General features: G+C 40.6%; 1 protein-coding gene across 3 annotated transcripts in view; it reads right to left on the bottom strand.

Annotated features, from left to right (window-relative positions):
• Positions 1-198: 198 nt before the first annotated feature.
• chrm2a (cholinergic receptor, muscarinic 2a) overlaps positions 199-20,269 on the bottom strand; it is a 78,503-nt gene continuing 58,432 nt past the window's right edge. For 2 of the 3 annotated variants that reach the window (XM_067581634.1, XM_067581636.1), the window contains exon 3: positions 199-9,283. In XM_067581634.1, the coding sequence (XP_067437735.1) occupies positions 7,734-9,242 (1,509 nt within the window). In that variant the 5' untranslated portion in view covers positions 9,243-9,283 and the 3' untranslated portion in view covers positions 199-7,733. Of the gene's footprint in view, positions 9,284-18,586; positions 18,687-20,269 lie in introns of those variants that run through there. The other variant, XM_067581637.1, reaches the window with a different exon arrangement.

Raw genomic sequence — 20,269 nt, 5'->3', positions numbered from 1 at the left:
TCCATGCAGCTCCTGGCTGTAAAAATATATAAAGTCCTCACTATTTAGTCCTCAGTTGGAGTTAACATTTTCCTATGTATCCTGTTACATTTGCAAAATCAAAAAAAAGAATAAAATTTTAAAAAACGAAAAAGGTAGAAAGCATTTCTCTTTCACCCTTGTGCATCCTCACAGTCAAAAAACTCCAAAAATGTCAAACACATTTCATATAGTTTTATTTGAATTTCATTCTGAAAGAATATGGCACAATGTAACCACTTAATGCAGTTCATCTTACAGAGTCATAGTTGGCCAGTGATATTAACACTCATTGTCCAGAACAAATAATCAATCAAGAATGCATCAAAAAGGAAATCAATACCATTGTTACTGTACAGGAAGTATCATAGTGGGGTAAAGGGGGAGGAGAATAGATGGGGGATTCTTGGGGGAGGAAACATTCAGATAGTAGCTATTAAACACGTGTATGTACATTTCAAATGTACCGCATCCGAATTACATATAATGTATATCATATAGATATATACAATGCAAACAATAGACTGTTAAATTCATTTTTCCTATTGCGAAGAGAAGCCACAAGCCACAGTGAGTGAATACACAATGAACATCTACATACATAAGCAAATGAAAAATGAACACTGTATGTACATTTAACACTTGCAGCAGGCTACTGATTTTTCTTTTTTTCATTTTTGTTTGCCATTTTTGTTTTAAATTGTTTATCGTGACCCCTTGAAGTTCAGATTGGGTCAAAGAATTCAACCCTCAACACTTTGGTTGCTCCACTAAAATAAAAACACCTCTTTTTTTTCCCCCCTAGGCTGTTAAAATTGCAAAAGTTATAAAGTGTCCAGTGATATAACAGGCAACCAGCTTCTTCCCAAGGTGAGTGTGAAGCCCGGTAAATTTACAGGTGAAATCCAAATGAAGCCCTTGCCTCTGGGCCTTCGGCTCACACTGAAACTCATTTTAGCTTTTGTCCTCCTCTGAGTTTCCAGGTTTGCACTTTTTTTTTATTTTTTTATTTTTTTTTTTTTAAACTTTCTGGGTGCAAAAAGTCACTCTTCAAATCCTCCAGAACTCTGCTCCAAGTTTGAATCCGGTCGCTCCTTTTTCAAGGCGAGAATCCATTTCTAAGCAAATCATGCCTCAAGAAATGCACATATATTTATACCTTATACTTTTATAACCATATTCTCTTTGAAATACTTCCATAACCTATTATACTTATATCTCTATAGATCTTAAATAAACATTTGTTTTATTTCAGAAAAAAAAAATTGTCTGTACACTTATCATATTCTAATTTGTAATACTACATTTGTACAATGATAAAAGAAACAGAGGTTTATAAAATGTGATAGAAAATGTACAATATAATGTATTTATATGTATTCCAGTGTCACACAAAGCTGTGTCTGAGTCTTTGGAAGCCTGTTGCTATTGAAAGACTGTTTAAAGAGGAAGGAGTGATGACAGAGAGATAGACAATCACACTGTGCGCATCTTCCCTGATGTGTGCCATGATATTTTGTCCAATCTGATGTCTTCATGCTGAGGATGCCATTTAGGGAAAAAAAAGAAAAAAGAAAAAGAAATAAATAAAACACCACAGCAAGCTGCATGCACACACACTCACACAAATGACAACACTGATCTCGATATTATGACAGACACACAGAGTTTGCAGGGGGAAGCATAATTTCCCTTATGACAAATGTGAATACACGCACATACACACACCAGATACACACACACACACATGTTGGATGGAAAATCAACCAAAACAGCCCGCTGTGCCTCCAGGATAGTATTGAAATATGTCACTGCTGTGACTGTATACTGTACAGTTTCTGATAAATTACTTCAAAGACATTGAGATGATGATTTTAGATTGTTCAGTCACCAAACTTGCATTGCCTCGATAATCTGGCAGCGGCTGTTAAAATGGAAATTTCAGTAATGGGAGCTCAGAGCTGAAAAACACAGTATCTTTAACAAAAAAAAAAAAAAAAGAAAAGATAATTTAGGAAGGCTGAATAACATGCTCTTTAACGCGCATCACACTGCGGCATTATCTACAACTTTCAGCACAGACACACTGAAGATACAACAGGGATTTTAGGATAAAAGAGCAATTTGTTTGTCACTCTGGGTAAGGCACTTCAAATTGCTCTGTACAATCTGGCGATATATATATTCCGTCTCGGATAATATTCTCACAGCACGTACAAGCTGCTGCGTTTTCACTTTCTGCGTGACTTCTGCAACTTCAAAGATTGTTCAGGTTATTCACGGCCTCCAGAGTGAAGCCAGAGAAACCTTCGAATTCGAAGTCGTCTCTGATAAACGTTACATGTCATATGTACTCCCGTAAAAGGAGATTAGCCCTTTGACATAAGCCGTATGAAGAGGAGCCCAGCTAGCTCTGACGGCACATTATGATCTGGTGATTACAGTAGTGACAATGTTTATTCTAGTCATTAGACAGATGAACATTATAATGTATGTCCTGCACATGAGGATATATGCATTAAATGCTTGTAAAATGCAAAGGTTATGATCATGATAACCATAAAGCAAGAAGCGGTGGATTCTGTTTGCACAAAATGAGGTTGAGAGCCATAAAAGCTCAGGAGGGACGGTAAACAGCGCCATATTACTTATTGTTTACACCAGGCAGCCAGTTTTGTCTGAGACGCTCAAATTCCTGCAGCAAAACCCTTGGCTGACCTGCCCAGAATGACTGCGACTTCTCCAAACATGGTCCACATGCAGTGTGATCCTCTAGCTTTGGATTTTGTCAGTGACAAACCATACCACCCCACCCCCCCTCCTCTGCTTCATTCCCCTTTCTCCCCCTCTCACAACCCCCCACGTAACCATGACTACAAAGCCAAGCTTATCTGTTACATACGTACAAAGTGTACACCTTGAGGCTATCAGCTGGCTCTCTCCCTCGCGTGCATGACAGCCGTTGTCTCTCACTGTCACCGAACGGCGCTCTCTCGTTCTATCATATAAGCCCCCGTTCTCTCACATCACCCACTTCCCCCCCACGTTTCACTTTCCAATGCAAAAGACAACGCCTTGTTCTCATCCGTTCGACAACTTGGCAACAGGAGCTGAAGGGGTTGAAACAGTTAGTAAGAACTTTTGCTCCTGATGTTGAAAGTGCACGGAGCAGAGATGATTGCAGTGAGAGCACTTGTTTTTTTTTTTTTTTAAAGTCCATCTCACCCCTTTTTTTCCCGCTCCAGGAGGTTATAAACTGCCATCACCTTCCATCAAACACCCAAGCAGCTGCTCAAACTGGGACCCTGGACCACCTGTGACTGTGAGCCACTTACTCTCCTGCTGGTATCACTCAAACGACAGCTTAGCAAAGATTAATCAGATATTCTGGAAAGCTCTTTACCCACTACCGAGATGTGTGACAGATGTCAGACAGACATGGCTCCACTTATCACCGTGACAGATAGTTGGATGTTGAACTCGGATGGATGCCTGAGCTCCTGCTGAAACTGCTGGGATTGATAAACATGGACCCCCCATGTATGTGCAACAGTGACGGGACAGAATCAAATACATTTTCCACAGTACATACACAAGTCTGAGGTTCCTCGATTTAAGGGTTTTCCATTTCATGCTACTTTTTAACTTTTACTCTGCTACATTTCAGAGGAAAATACTGTTTGTTTAATATAAAACATATAAGACATATGATCACCCTGTGAAAAGATGCAATATTATCTAGGCAAGATTAATGCTGCTTATGTATCAGTGAAACTAATCCAGTAATGTAACACTCTGAAATGGGCAATGGGCAAGTACACTTAACAAATAATACTTATGTATGTACATATTTTTACTTTAAAGAGTACTCTATGATCTATTATTGGGATTCAAAAAAGTTTGAGGACTTGTAGGAGACTCAGAAACTTCCCATGATACAACTCAATAGCTTTATTTCATTAGACCCTCCCTGCTTGGTAAACATTAACATTTTTCAAACTCCACATTGGACATGTGAAAAAAGTGAAGTGCACCTTTAAGAAAAAATTTGAAGGTATAACTTAGATTATTTTTACATTGTGGTATTGTGACTTATTCTTCAAGCTGCTGTGATTATACAATTAGTCAATCAAAAGAAAGTATATTGGAAACTGTTTTAATGATCAATTAATCATTTAAGTCAATTTGCAAGTTAAAGTGACAAACGTTTGATGGTTCCAAAATGTGAGAATTTGCGGTTTTTCATGGTCTTACATCTTAGTGATCGAATATTTTTCAGTTTTGAACTGTTGGTTAGACAAAACAAGACGTTTAACGACGTCACCTTGTGCTCTAATATATTGTGATGGTCATTTTTCACTGTTTTCTGATGATTTATAGACCTAACGATTAATCGAGAAAATGGCAGATTAATTGATAATGGCAATAATTGTAAGATGCAGCCCTTCTTATTCTCAAGTATAGGATCTGAATACATCTTCAACTATATGTATGTGTATAGCTAACATGCAAGAAATGTGTTTGCCATTTTGCTACAGATTGACAGCAAAAATAGCCGAAATGCAAATATTGACATACTGGCTTAATGTGAAATTGTGATTAATTCTGTCATTACTATTACAAAATTTAAATGCAAGTGCAAGGATGTTTATCCTGCACTAGCTCTGCACATAGGGGAGTACAGTATAATACAGCAGGAAGGAAGGCAATAATGGGTGCAGGAGAAAGAGAGAAAATGAGAATGAATAATAGAGGACGCTAATGAATCTACATGTGATATTTAGATTACATTCATGACTTCATATATGAGGTAGAGACTATAACAGGATCAGGACTGAGAGGAGCACTAAGTGGGGCATGGGCGCGAAGCATGCAAGCACAAGCTGAGCGTGTAATGGGCAATCTTTAATCTCAAATGTAGGTGTTCCACATCGTCCCATAATATGATCAGCCTCATGGTGAGTTTTCATTATAGGATCTGTCCCAGATCTCTCTTTAAGGAGACAGCCTTGAGGAGCTATTCAGTGCAGGCGTTTTTTTTTTTTTTGCAAAGCCCCCCTACCAACTACTCTGGCAACCTCCTGATGGCAAATGCTCCCGCATATTTATCACTCCAACTGGTGAGCATACATTAATGTAATAGAGAATTGTCGACTAGGTTGAGATGATGGATGACACGCATGGAGACACAGAACATGTCTTACAGTAAATTGATATTTTCTCATTTTTTCATTATCATTATAATAAGCACAGCTATTTATTACTTTTAATCTAAGAAAAGGATGATTTTTTTTTCATAGAATTAATTAACTCGCATGTTCATTTTCAAAGTGGAAAGGAGATGAGTTACAGAACAAATAAAGACGCGGAAATAGCCCTTATTTAAATCACAAGCTCGTGACCTGTGATCAGAAGTAAACTCCATTCTTGGAGCGCGCAAACACACATCAGCATGTATACCCACACATATACACACACACTTCACACAAGAGCACCCCCACATATACACACACACACACACACAGGTTTTCACAATCATCATCATCAGTACAGTGCAGTACAGCACACACTGTGACATCAATCCACTAATCAGCAGGATAAAATGACATCTCCCACACATCCACATACAAAAAACAAAAAAAAAACAATGACTTCCCGCAGATAATACGCCACAGCTCTGAGCTCCGATCACCTGTTTCACTCACTGTGTAGGAGGGTTCCTAGCAGTGGTGAAAAACTTGACAGCAAACATAAATATCTTAATAGCCGCTGTAAAATAAATATCAGAAATCCTGTCAGCAGTTGTGGAAGCTGAAGAGATGTGGTAAAAACGTCTGGTAAATCAGAAAAGTTTGACTGAACAATCTCATGCCAGATTTTTTTCCTATTTACTCATAACTTGTTGTTTGTTTGTTTGTTGTTCTTGCGGGTTTTTGTGTATTCTCTATAATATTTGGGAGGATGCATACAGTGAGTTTTCCTTTATAAAATTTAATCTGCTCTATATCAAAAATTTAAAAATGACAAGTTATGGTTTTTCATGGGATTATGTGTAGGACGTGTGATAACACTTAAGAAAGTTACTGACATAAAGCCCCCCATTAAAGCACAACATGTCATTTCAACACTTCTTTTTTTTATAGATTACACAAACAATATATAATATGTTAATCAGTCATTTTTAGAAGTGTTGTTGGACAGATTTTTACCTTCAGAGAGAACCAGGCTAAGCGTTTCCCCCTTGTGTCTAGTCTTCATGCTAAGCTAAGCTAACAGCCTCCCGGCTATTGCTTCATATTTAACAGATAGATATGAGAGTGGTATCAATATCTCATCTAACTCTTGATTAGCAAGGTCACAGATTAATCTGATTGGTCCAAATTAAGTTTTGCAGTTGAGTACATCTCCATCATTTGTATGAGCATGTTTCCATTTTATGAAACAATATGGGTCAACATCCTGTATGTACTTTGAATTCACATTTAAAGGGTAGGTCAGCTAAAATTACAAAAAGTATTTGATCACTAACTGACAGTTGTATTCATTTTATTGTAGTATTTTATTGTAGTATTTCTTTGTTAGAAAGTAGTTCCAATGAAGTTAACTGTGGTCTGTGTAACCAGGGCATTGTTTCTGGAAAGACATGTTTGCTACTGAATTTTTTAAAAGTTGTTTTCCACTGCTGTGAGCACAAACAAAAGTCCACTCATGAAAACTGTTTTTGTGTGGAGGCTTACATTTCAGACACAGATATAAAAACCTGTTCATATAAAATCATCCTAACCGTCCCGCATGGATAAACACCACCAGTAGAAATAAGTGAGAAATATGTTTCTTGGTAATTTGGATGAACCAAACTTTTAAGTTCAAAACTATTTCTGGCTACCATTTGGGCCCGTTGACATGCAAAGTTGACAAGTGTAGCTTTAATATATTTACATGTCTATTATATATTGATGACAACATATTCCGACAGGGGCTCGTTCATGGATGAGATAGCTTCAAGCCCTGATGTGACCATGTCACAGGCAATCTACACAGGCTGCCCCACTTTATTCTACATGTAGCTAGTTGAAAGTGCCGTAATAAGGATCACAGACACAAGGAAAGAAGGCAGGCGGAGGGGCACACATGGGTGTACACACATACTCCAACCCCACACACACACCCATATGTGTGCTCACACAAATACTGAGTATACACTGATATGTACAGTTATCTACAGGTATCTTCACTGAACTTCAAACTTCTGAGGTTTGTAAATTCAGTCAGCCCTATTTTCCCATTTTGAAGTTTTTCTTGTGTTTTCACACAGCGCAGATCTTCCTCCTCTCTTCTTTTTTCATTTTTTATCAGCCCAGTGTCACTCCCAAGTGCTCCCTGCTTTACACACCCTTGTTCTTTTTTTTTTTTCTTTGAGTTTACAACTCTGAATAACTCTGAATTTTTCACAACCTTCCTTTTCTGCACTGCTTCTGCATGACACATCTCAACGCAACTGGCATCAGTTGGATTTGTGTAAAATGCTACAACCGGTTATTGAGAGAGAAACTGGAAAACTAATGATGAAATGGTGGAAAGTAATTTCAAATGTACTCTTGCAGTATTTATCATGCTCACAAACCTCTTTCACAGACACACACCCACACACACACGGATGGCACACACATACAGTCAACTCATACTTAAAACTCTTCCTCCCAAGTGGCCCAAATTTATCTGGCTGACCTAATATTTTTATACTGGCAGAGGAGAAGATGTTTGAATGTCTTTTTGAATGTGACATTGCACAGAGCATAGCAGGCCGGATTGATGGTACTGTTGATGTAACACAGCCAGTAGCCAATAGTCCACACTGTGTTGGGGATGCAGCTGGAGCAGAAGGTGTTAATAAGCACCATCACATTATAAGGAGTCCAGGTGGCTACAAAAGCTACCAGGATGGCCATTATGGTGCGGGTCACTTTTTTCTCCCGTGATGATGCCGCTTTCTTCTTCTTGTTGGGTGGTTGCTTAGTCATCTTCACAATCTTCCGAGCCACGTGGTTCTGCCGCTCAGAAGCTGGGACGATCTCGACGGTGGTGTTGGATGGCGTGTAGCAGTCACCCTTGGGCGATTTAGTCTTGATCTTGATACAGGTCAGTTTGGAGCCCCCTGCTTTGGCTCGTTGACGCGGGAGCGGTTGGGTTGTCTCGGCGCTGGAATTGGCCGTGGAGGGTGCCGCTTCCTCTTCCTTCTGGTTGGATGCGGCCACACTACCAGATGTTGAGTCATTGGAGCTCTCTTTCTCTTCTCCAGGGGAGCAGTTCTCCCTCGCCAAATCGTCACCTTCGGTTTCCCCGTCAGCAGTGGCTGAGGAAGGTCCTTTACCATTCTGCAATTTTCCATCATGCTGGACAGCCCCATCATCAGCATGCTGGCTTTGAGAAGGCCCCGTATCTTCCCCTGGCACATTGTTATTGTTGGGTTTTGGTGTGTTATTCCTCCTCTGGACAGGGGAGATGGGCTCTGGGTTGGCTCCTGATGGCTTGCAGTTATCCTTCTTCACACGGCTCTTGCTCGCTCTGGAGATCTGCCAGTAGAGTTGAATCATGATAATGACAGGCAGGTAAAAGGCGGCGATGGCGGTGCCAAACGTGACAGCGGCATTAGAGAAGAACTGAATGTAGCACTCTTTCTCAGGCACTGTCCGCCCACCAACAATGAACTGCCAGAAGAGAATGGCTGGTGCCCAGAGGATAAAAGATAGGACCCAGGCTGCAGCAATCATCATTCCTGCCATCTTGGTGGTCCTTTTGACAGGGTAGCTGAGGGGCTTAGTGACACAGAAATATCTGTCAAAGCTTATGATGAGAAGATTCATGACAGACGCATTGCTGACAACATAGTCCAACGCTAACCACAAGTCACACACCACTGGCCCCAGGGGCCAGTACCCCATTACTATGTAGACTGTGTACAAGTTCATAGAGCAGAGGCCAATAATTAGGTCAGCACATGCAAGGCTGAATAAAAAATAGTTGTTGACAGTCTGTAAGTTTCTATTAACTTTGATGGAAAGCATGACCAGGATATTTCCAATGACTGTAACCAAACTGAGGGAACCGGCCACCAACACGATGAACACCACCTCCACAGTCTTGTAGGCGCTTTCGCTCTCTTCCACAACTTGTGTGTCGTTGCCTTCAGAGGCATTCCAGTAGGTGAAATTGAATACATCCATGGCATTTGGTCTTTTGTTGCCACCTCCTACTCAGATGGAACCTATAAAAAAAAGAGAGGACAATATTTGTAATGATGTGCAAAAAGACGATTGTCAGTTTCAGCTTTTTAGTCATTCTTTTGAATGGCAGTTGTAATAAGGTCTGGGGTAAAGTACAGTTATAATATATTATACTATTATGTTGAACTCATGAAGAGTACTTCACCTCTTTTCTCAGTGAGAAAGAAATATCAACCATTTACCTTCAACTTTCAGAGTATTTAGACAAATACATTTAAGAGAATGAATCTTTCAAAAATCTATAAAACAAACAAAAAAAAGGATATCAGCAGCAGTTTGAGTCATATTCAGTAAAACATATTCAATATGCTACAATAGGATACAATTTCCATCTTTCAACATGTTGAATAGTGATGATCCAGAGGTAGATTATAAAATATAAATATGTGCTGTATATCTCACTAAGCCATCAGTATGAGCAGTGTGACCTTTTCTGTGTTACTATCAGTTTTTAGCCCATCTGAAAGCAATTCATCAAACAACAGTGACAATTCTGGCTGTACACCAATTAGATTGGTAATTAGAAGCACAGATATCTGGCACAGATATTTTTCATAATCAATGCATAAATAAACATCTCCCCATTAGACACCTGCTACATTATAGAGAAATCACACACACACACACACACACACACACACACACACACACACACACACACACTAAAAAGGCACTGCGCAATCAAAATGCACATGAATGGTTGATGAAAAGTGAGATGGGTGGAAATGAGGCAACAAGTCAAATGAGGATATCCCAATGACAGCCTCAGCGTGATGGCACTAAGCTAATCTGTGGAAGAGAGAACAGTTTACTCTGGACAACTGTCTTTATTTAATGTCTAAGTTTGAATAAAAGTGTTTCCAAATACTGAATTTGAACCATATTAAACCAACAAATGCCCGACCTGCATATGACAAAATAAAACAGGCATTAGCGACAGATTTCTCTATGTAGAAATCCATGTGATGTATGAATAAATGCCTTTGCTATCTTTTCAAAGCCTAGGTTTCTGCTCTGTTATCAGCTTGATAATCATTTTTTCATGCAGAGTGCTCAAAGCCATTCTCTTTTTCTAGGCTTTTGTCTGCCCATCCACTTTGATGGATACATTTTCTGACCACATAATGCCTAATCACTAGCTTCTGGCTTGAAAAAACTGTCATTTCATTTCTTCTGTCTTCTGAATGTATTTCCAAACCCTTATATTTGCAGCTGATGGGCATTTTAAGATCAATCTTCCGTCTACCTTTTTAAACTATGCAATGCTAGCACGTACATTCTTAAAAAAGAGAGCGGGGTAGTGTAATTACATGCCACACACAGTCCATATTACCAAGGAATCCATATTAAAAAAGGAATTATTGACAAAATTGGAGCTGACATTTTATCTTCAAAAGGTTCATTTCCAACTCGCACTTAAAAATTCTCTTCATACAGCACTGTAAAATTCTTTTGATCCCCAAGTGACCCACTAGTTCTTGCTTTTAACCTTAAACATTCGCCTGTGTTGTAGACCTTGCTTTGATTTATACACCACTCACTTCTTCGCTTCATAGGCCTTTGATATTAGGAGTAATGTGATTTGTCTGCTCTCCGTCTTGAGCTGGGTCACAACTCTTGGAGCAGAATCAGGTGCTGTAGGTTAAATTTTATGTTCACCTCGGTGGCTTATCACTTCTCAGTTTGACATAAATATCATCAGAGTGGAGTACTACTTCAGCTTTTTCCTCAAGCCCTATTTTGTAAAATAACTAATCAAACTTCAATTAAGCCGTTTTATTCAGTCCAATACGTTTCCTAAATGCTAAATTTGTAGATGTAATATTAAAAAAAAATCTAGCATTGCAGGAATATTCTGCTTTTTCCTCTTTCTTCCCCCCTTTTCTGCTTTTTTTTCATTCTTGTAAACACAGATTACATTTAGACCATCTTTATCAACATCATCTGTGTAGTCACTCACTTGAACTTAATTGTGACATTAGATTGTTGACTTCATCAGATGGTCAATGACCAATGTGAAACTCGTGTACCGCTGTGTAGCCAAAGTTAATGAAGTGTTATGGGTGACACACAACTGCAGCTGGAGTGCTGCCTTGTCCAAGACTTTGCCATTTCGGCTTAAGGTCTTTAACAGTTGAGCACAGTTGCTGAGTAACTAGTGAACATTCACTTATCTGCTGTGCCAGAAATCCCTAATCATTGCATTAGGCATGGAGCTAAGCTGGCCTAATCCCCATAAAATGTTTAAGTCCACAGATTTATATTCAAAAACACCAACAATACAAATGGGACACACTTGTGGCTCGCTTGAGACAAGTGGATTAGAGAAATAAAGTGGATCAGTATAGATGGTCATAGCACAGTGGAGGCAGTTAACTCCCCTTGCTGCTCTTTGTCCACCTCCAGCTGCCATAAGCCTCATCCCACACCTGAAATCTTTGCCACAACACAGCGAGAGCTATGCCCTGGCTAGAGTCAACTAAAGATGCACAAATCCTTTTCAGCTGGATGTGGACAGCCATGGTTTTCTAAAAAGGTCTCAAGGGATCCAAGACTTGGTTTTAAAGCTTCCATCCACACACTGTGAGTCATCCTAGCATCAACCTACTTCATAAAATGACACTTCTGCTCCCAAGGGAAGCATATTTTTTTGCTTAATTTCACCCATAAGGCTGTAGTTTTACATTTTTCTTGTAGGAGTCCTGCTTAAATATAATATAAAGATACAGTAAGTCATAGTAGGGAAGTTGTGCTAAACAGAAGAAAGACGTCTGTACTTCTGTGTTGACTGCAAACACTGGCATCCCAGACCGCTGAGCATGAGTGCAGCTGCTATCACCTGGAGAGAACAGCAGCGGCACTCTTAGCATAGCTATCAATCACAGAGCTTACCTGCAAGTCTCAGCACTACTGCAGTCAGTGCCAGTGCATCTGTCAGAGCCTAATCAGAACCATGAATGACACCGTCATTATAATCATCCCAGGAGAGATGAATATTGAGATTTCCCATAATACTTTACTCACTAGAGGTAAAACATAAGTTAGACTTGTCATCATGGTTTATCTGAACCATCCTTTAAATTCTGCTGTGCAATACATTAAGTTCAACACATGTCATTGTATTCCTAAACTTGCTCTTTTTGTTTAGTGTAGTCTAAAAAAAATTTTTAAAAAATGAGACAAGTCAGTTGCTGCCATGGGAGGATGTGAATAAATGAGCTTGAATATTGTTCTGTGTTCAGATTTAGGTATTCCTGGGGCTGGCTCACTAGAGCTGAAAATTGCTTATGCCCTCTGGGAAGCAGAAAGGACCAACCTCACCCTTTCTCCACAACTTCTGCCCTCACTTTGTCTTTTGTACTTGAGGCTAGTCAGATGACCAATGAGTAAACTCGAATAACAGTTCTGAGGTAATAAACAATTGTTGCATTTTTGCTTAAATGGCAATGCATGCTTTGCCTTTTATTTGAATCTATATAACCACCTATACAGGTCAGGGACAGACAACAGGTGTTGGCTTTATGTTGATATAGCTTCAACCGTAAATACAAGAAACACTATTTATAAAAATGTGGCAGCTGTGTAGCTGCACTTAAACCGATACATTTGGCTGCCTCCCTGGTGTCCAGATTCCCATTCCCCATCTCTGAGCACTGATCCAAGGTAAAGCCCAGGGCACTTGCCCCTTGCTTTTGATGATTACATGCATTTTCATTGCTGGCCCTCTCCATGGGACCGTGCAGGGTTAGGCCTTTGTTTACTTGCTGTTTGCAGAGAAGCATGACCAGAATGCAAAACCTATCATTGCTGCAGTACAGCTGGTCCACAGGGGGTACAGATCCATTCAGCGGTCCTCTCATTGGTACTACAGTTCATGGGTATAAGCAAGTTTAAAAAAAGAAAGTCATTACTTCATTTGTTCATTCTAAGCATAAGGCTTTCTTATTATAGACAAAAATGAACAGATGTCGGCTTTTTGACAAATGTTAAAGAGGTGGTGTAACTGCAACTTTTTCAGTTTAATATGATAATGTGGGAAGGTTTCAACTGATTCATATCAATGACAGTTGGTAATTATTTCTTCACTGAGACAACCTTTTACATCTTCTTGGACTCTATTGTGAGGTTAAGTTCCTGCTTTGGTAAATATTGGCTCATTTTATCCAAATTGTGTGTTAAGTACTCTCCTGTGGGGCTGTCAGAAAGGGACACTGACAAGACACACAGACACACAACTGCATACAAATATTTGAAGAAATGTTTAGCAGGAAATGAAAAAGGTTCTGATAACCATCAAACAAACACTCCAGCTCAGCGTTCTGATGAAATAGGGCTACAAAATGATCCAAATCTTGAGCTGGTGAGGTACAGTATAATTACAGATTTGCATTCATTTCCTAGAGCCCTTTCCACTTTCTCAAGGGTATCAGACTGTGAGGGATAGATCTTGACAGATGCCTGTAGAGATTCAGTGTAAATATTTATACAGAAAATGATCAAAGCCATTTATCCATCCATTTTCAGCTACAGAAGGATGTCTGGGCAAAGGCGACCAGACATCTGTCTTCCCTATCCACAACCTACAGCTCTACCTGGTTTGATTCCTGTCCAGAAAGGATATGTATTCCCTCCAGCAAATTCTGTAAAAATATGATCTAGGATCTCAATCTCAACCCCCATAGGGAATTTCCCCACTGGGATGCATTCAGGTCAGAACAAGTGGCTCCTTTGAACTTAAAAGGCAGACATTTTTATTAAAGCTCCTTCTGGATGACTGAGTTTCTCACCCTGTCCCCGTTCCACCCTGGATGCCAGTTGTGGCTGTGTATCACCACTATTTCATTCTTTTGGTCACTACCCTAATGTTGTAACCATAGCTAAAGGTTGGAATGTAGATCAACAAGTTAGTTGAGAGCAAAACTGCCTATTAACCACAACAGTCCAGCACAATGCCTGCATCTTCCTGTCAATCTCATGCTCTGTCTTACCCTCAACTCATGAAGGAGATCTCCAACATACTTGAACTTCTTCACTTGGATCCCAAGTGACTCCTTCACTTGGATCACCCTCATCCAAAGTGCTTCATACTTGGCCACAATCCAGCCAAGTGTATGCTGAAGGTCATGAGCAGACAAAATCTGGAGACCTACGTCATCAGCAAAAGGTCACCGAACCAGACACTCTCCACTCCTCAGGAGTGCTTCTGTCCATGAAAATCAAACAATTGCAACAAGAGAGAGTCTAGGCAGAGAAAATTCTGGTTTAATAGCTAAGAATGTGTGCCTGTGTCTACTATGAGGGTCATAGCACCAGCCCACACATCATATTCTAAACAGTCACAATTAGCAACCAACACAGTGGAGTTCAGTCGTCTCCTCGTGACCATCACCACACTTGCTTTGTACTTTCCATGACTGGCAACTCCAAAAAGTCCAGTCCCTATCCAGGTATTGTTTCCAGAGCATGTGTTGTGTGTTAAGGTAGGCCCTACTGTTTCTACAGTACCAGTCAAAAGTTTGGATACACTTTCCCATTAATGAGAAAGTGTGTCCAAACTTTTGACTGTCTCCATGAGGGGTTTCCCAGTTTCACTATGTTATGCAAGGTCACTCTTCTTTTCTACTGAAGATGATTCAAAAGGGGTCTCGAAATTGCTCCAAATGTTGCCCCTCACCTGAGACCTGTTTGTCTTGGGAGACCCTACCATGAGCTATTGCCCCTGTCAACACATCTCGGGGACTCACCTCCAACTTGATGATTGTGAATCATGGAGGGAGAGAGAGTATCAAATCCCTTATGGAATAACTTGACAGCGGCCTCTCATTAAGAGTTAGACAGTAGCATTCTGCATGAGAGGATGTAATTACAGGGAGAGACTCTCCTTTGCAGGTGTGACCTCTCAGATCTAGACCTCGCTGGCAGTGCTTGTGTTAAGTGGACATGGAGCAAGAGATGTTAATGGAGAGTTAACGAGCAGGAAATAGCATTCAAGCGGGTGGAAAAACAAGCTGTGATAATCTGCAAAGAGTACCCAGAGATTCTCTAGAGAACCTGTAGGTGGCCATATGTCACTGAGCGCCAAGTGTGGGGAATGAGATCGAAATGTACATAAGAGAATTTGCATGTCTTTGTGTGTTCACAAATTTTGATAGAGTGAGTGAGTGTAAGAATAAACATCTTGGCCAGACTCTTCTCCATTTTCCATTTCAGTCATTAATGCGGTCAACCAAATCAAAACCAAGTGAATGATTCACTTCCTCTTTATTTCTGTTGATGAATAGTCTCGAGTCTTGACAGCAAGAGGCTCACAATTCTTTCACGGTGACCTTTAGATGCCACTTCATAGAAATTATATTCATCCTGATTTACCACAAATTATCCTGAGCATTGCAGGAATGTCATTTTAAGGTGCCCTCTACTCAGCTACTCCCCCCCTTTCCTCACCTCTTCAGTGAATGCTCAGAGATCAGCCTATTGATATTCCAGCTACTTGCTATTGCAGCCTCTACACCATCTGTGAAAAATGACAGTGTCACATACGACCTCTGCTGTTTTGCCAGGCAGCCCAGCCAACGACACTGATTCACTGTAAGCTGCCACATTCAGCCCAAAAATCTGTTAGATACACACATTTTGAAGATAACGTTACTGGAAGCATGTTTTAGCCTTCTGCTGAGCACAGATTAAAATAGCTGACGAGAGCCAAGTCAACTTATTTTGAACAGATGCAGGTCAATGGAAAGATCTTATACAGTTTTAACCGTAGTTGACAGTTCAGAAGCCACACTGTCTGGGAAATATCACTCGCCTTCTGGGATGCAAAAAACACTGGAGCTCAGCCAGTAATGAATGAACAAAGTCCCCAAGCAAGCTGGGAAGGTAAGGGAGATGAATCAATTTTCTCCCGTCATACGGAAAGACCCCACAGCAGCTATGACTTGACAAACACACTACCTACTCAAATGATTGCCATCTTGCCTCTCACTTCACATTAAACAATTCATTTCATACAAATAATTTACCCACGACTGAAAAACCCTGCACCATATACCCTCGGTTGATTTGGCTTTAATTAACAGATTTCCATATTTCTAATCATAATTGCTTCTCAAGAGTAGAAGCAGTGGTTTGAGCTGCTACCCCACCTTGTACAATTTCATTAGTCTCATTCATGAGTCTCAGTGGAGAGTTTTAGTGTCTTATTATACTTTAAGTAAGATCAGCTATCAGCAGAAATATTAGCTATTATCAGCAACCTTGATCTAGGAATACTATTAACAGTATCTGCCCTAAAAAAAAAAGTCTATGTTGGTTAAACCCTAATGCAGATCAGTAAACACATCACAGCTTGTAAGACATTGCCTGTTTTGCCTTTTCCTCATGGAAATGGTCTCAGGTGTTTCTGTTAGCTGATACATGACAAACATTTTTTACTGGGCATCAAGGACATTTGCATCAGCTCTGAAACAAGCTATAATCAACAGACAGACGTATTAACCAACATCTGGCAGGCGAGTCATTTCTCTAGTGAAATGCTGCAGGACTCTGCCAGCACTCAACAGACACTGTGTCATGTGTCTGTTGTGAGCATGCTTCAATTCTATTTATGTGCTGTTTTTTTGTTGTGTTTCTGCATGTGCATGTTTTATGGTTTGAATATGTGAATATGTGGGAAAGTGTGTTATGTGCAGGTGTTTTTATGACGGAATAAAACCAACTAACGTTCATGTTTTTGCACCACTACTGCCATAATGTAAGAGAAGAAATAATGTAAAGATGTATTGTCATAGCTCAGCTCATCAAGCCACGACAAATGAGGGGAGGCGGAAAACAAACGCGGGAGAAACAACAAAATTTTATTAAGGAATATAAAAAAGCAAAGAAAACATTGCGGGATGTGAAAAAGTCAGTATAGCCAGTGGTATAGGTGGTGCATGTGTGGTGGTGTGGTGTGCCTGTTGCAAGATGGTGTAGGGGATAAACCAAACATAATGCCAACCCAAACCCAAATGCTCAGATGGGGAGGATAAACTGGGAAACAGCCTGTTCCAAAGCCTGGGAGCGCTGGGCCGAGGTGCTCCCAGTTGGCACTCATGATCCCCTGCCCTGCCCACCAAGACAGATTGGCAGGGAAGGGGTCATCAGCCCCCCTCCCCCATAGAAAAAGGGGTCCCAAAAGGGATCCCACAAAACAACAATTCACACAATATATACAACAAAATTAATAGTCAACAACAGTTAACTACGCCCAGCACATGGAAATCTCCACATTGGTACTGTCCCACCACCCTTCTCACACCTCAGCCACTGGATCCTGGAAACAAATTAATAGCGAGAGAGAGAGAGCAAAACAGAAACAGGCATTGATGGAAACCCCAAAATTAGCATAGAAAATTAACCCAGGGGGCATGGGACAAAGCATCTGCCACAATATTAGCTTTGCCCCTCAAAACCTAAAATCAGAGCCAAAGCCTCCTTCTCAATCACTGAAAAGTTAAGCTGATAGGAGTTACCTTTCCTTGTGAAGTAGCAAACAGGTCTTTCAATGTCATCCTTGCCTTCCTGCAACAAAACCGCACCAGCACCCACATTACTGGTATCCACCTGGAGCTTGAAAGGATCATCCAGACGTGGTTCAGCCAGAACAGGAGCCAAACTCAACAAGTTTGACATTCCCAAATGCACTTTGACACTTGGGGGATCACACAGATTTTGTCACTTTTTGTCAGGTAACGGTGCAACCACGGTGGAAAAATTCTTACAAAAGCTACAGTAGTAGCCAACAAGGCCAAGAGAGGGGCATGCTTCTCCGCTGCCTGCACCTTTTCATGCACAGGACGCACACCTGACCCTGCCCAACCACTCTGCCAAGATATGTCACTATCGCCTTGGCAATCTCACACTTGGCCAGATTGACAGTGAGACGGCCCTCGGCCAGGCGATCAAACAGAGCTCTAATCCGCCGAACATGCACATCCCTCCAACCTCAAGATAACCAAATTATTCATCAGACGTTGGAATGTTGCCGGCGCATACCTGAGTCCGAAGCTCATGTATATTCGTACAGTCCAGAGTAATGAAAGCCAAGATTGCACGTGCACGCGCAGAGAGTGGAACCTGCCAATATCCCTTCAACTGACAAACTTAGCCAGACCCACGTGATGTATGCAGTCCTCCATGTGCAGCAGAAAAGGCTTAGTTATGTTGTTTACTTTGTCGTAGTCATTGCAAAAACATGGAGTTTTATCAGATTTTTCATAAAAACAGACTGGGAGATGCCCTACTAGAGGACGAAGGCACAGCAATGTACTGGGTAGCTGGGCCCAGGACTGGGCTCAGGTGCTCCCAGTTGGCACTGATGATCGATCCCCTACCCTACCCACCAGGTATCTAAAACACAGGTAAACAAAAGACAGAGGGAAGGACAGGGGTCATCAAACACTGTTCGGGAAGAAATCCTTTGAACTTGAATAAGCATATTGACATTTCCATTTCTTCTCCCATTAAAAATATGCTCACTTTTGATTATCTAATCTGTGTCTCATATGGGCAAAAATAGAATATCGATGATTGTTCTTGGCTTGTGTACAGGAGACCTGCTGTATTTTGTGCTCCGATTCCGGTAACTAGAAGGAAATGGAGCCACTGCTAAGCTTTGCTTAACCAGAAACACTATCATGTCCCACATTATATGTGGCAATCTGGTGTCTTATCCTACTGTTGTTATCAGCTAAGAGCATCTCTCAAGTAATGTACCCCCCATGAGAGTGACAATATACCCCGTTTCCTTTTCTATATTGCCTCTGGGACTCCCCTGCTGTCCCTGCTTCTTTATACTATGCATGGCAATGAGCTGGCCTGCTAGTCTCTCCTGGCACTTGCTGGCTCATTACTGATTTCACATAGAGCACAGACATGGACGCACTCTCCAATCGAGCCTCGGCATTTATGTAGCGGCTCAGTAATCGCCTCACGCTGGTGAGGCAGGGCCCTGATGGTGCTGCTCTGGGGTTTCCACTCCCAGGTTTTGTTCAATTAAACTCTGCTCTTAGCTGCCACATCTGAAATTTAAAGGAAAGGAATTGATAGGCTTTATAGAAATATAGATACTTCAACTTTGATCTAAGTCCGCACGACTAAAAGCAGTAAAATCAAATAAGAGGCAGCATCTGCTGCAAACAAATGGAAAGGTCACCTTCTGTTAATGTGCTGCAACATTGCCTTTGAATAATGAGATCATATTATGCAAGTGAGCTCTCAGACTTTGTACAGTGAGTATTTCTGATTACGCCACGGGCTCACAGTGTAGCCTGACTTTATGACCAGACATTTTAACTCAGACCGATGAGCAATTATAACTACCCCTTTCACTAGAGTGTGCTTAGCAGGGAGAACATAAGCCTGTTAATGTCATTCTCAATGTGACACTCTCAAAGATTTAACTGCTTCTCAAAAAGGTGTCAAGCACATGGTATTCAGTGGCTGAGGATGTGATATTACACAAATCCAGGCTGTAGGACTTGAGTCTCATTACAGTCCAGATTCCACCACTGGAAGCTGACTTCACTTTATCTTCCCTAGTTAATAACGTCAAAAATGGGTAGTTTTACTACTTAAAACAATGGAAGAATTTTCATCTGTAGAAACCCATCTAAAGCTATTATATGCAGATTTTTTATATGGTTGTATTTTTTTCCCAGTTAAAGTTTTTGCAGTCCATCTGTTGCTTTCAGCCCATTTATCTTTGTTTCCCTGGGTTGGATCTGGTGGGGGAAAGGAGGATGGCAGCATACATTTCTGTCTGTCACAGTGTCTCTTTTGGTACTGCCACTGGAGGTTGCCAAAATAGGAAAATTTCTAAAATTCTACACATTGTGCTTTTAAAAATGTATTCATTACCTTTAATGCACTGATTACAGGCAGATTTTAAACACTAATCATTATTTGTGCATTTAAAAAGACTATTT

The sequence above is a fragment of the Thunnus thynnus genome, chromosome 23, assembly GCF_963924715.1.
Source record: "Thunnus thynnus chromosome 23, fThuThy2.1, whole genome shotgun sequence".
In the NCBI taxonomy this organism is placed as follows: Eukaryota; Metazoa; Chordata; class Actinopteri; order Scombriformes; family Scombridae; genus Thunnus; species Thunnus thynnus.
The sequence above is the reverse complement of the archived record's forward strand: the minus strand, read 5'-3'. Positions and strand labels throughout refer to the sequence as shown.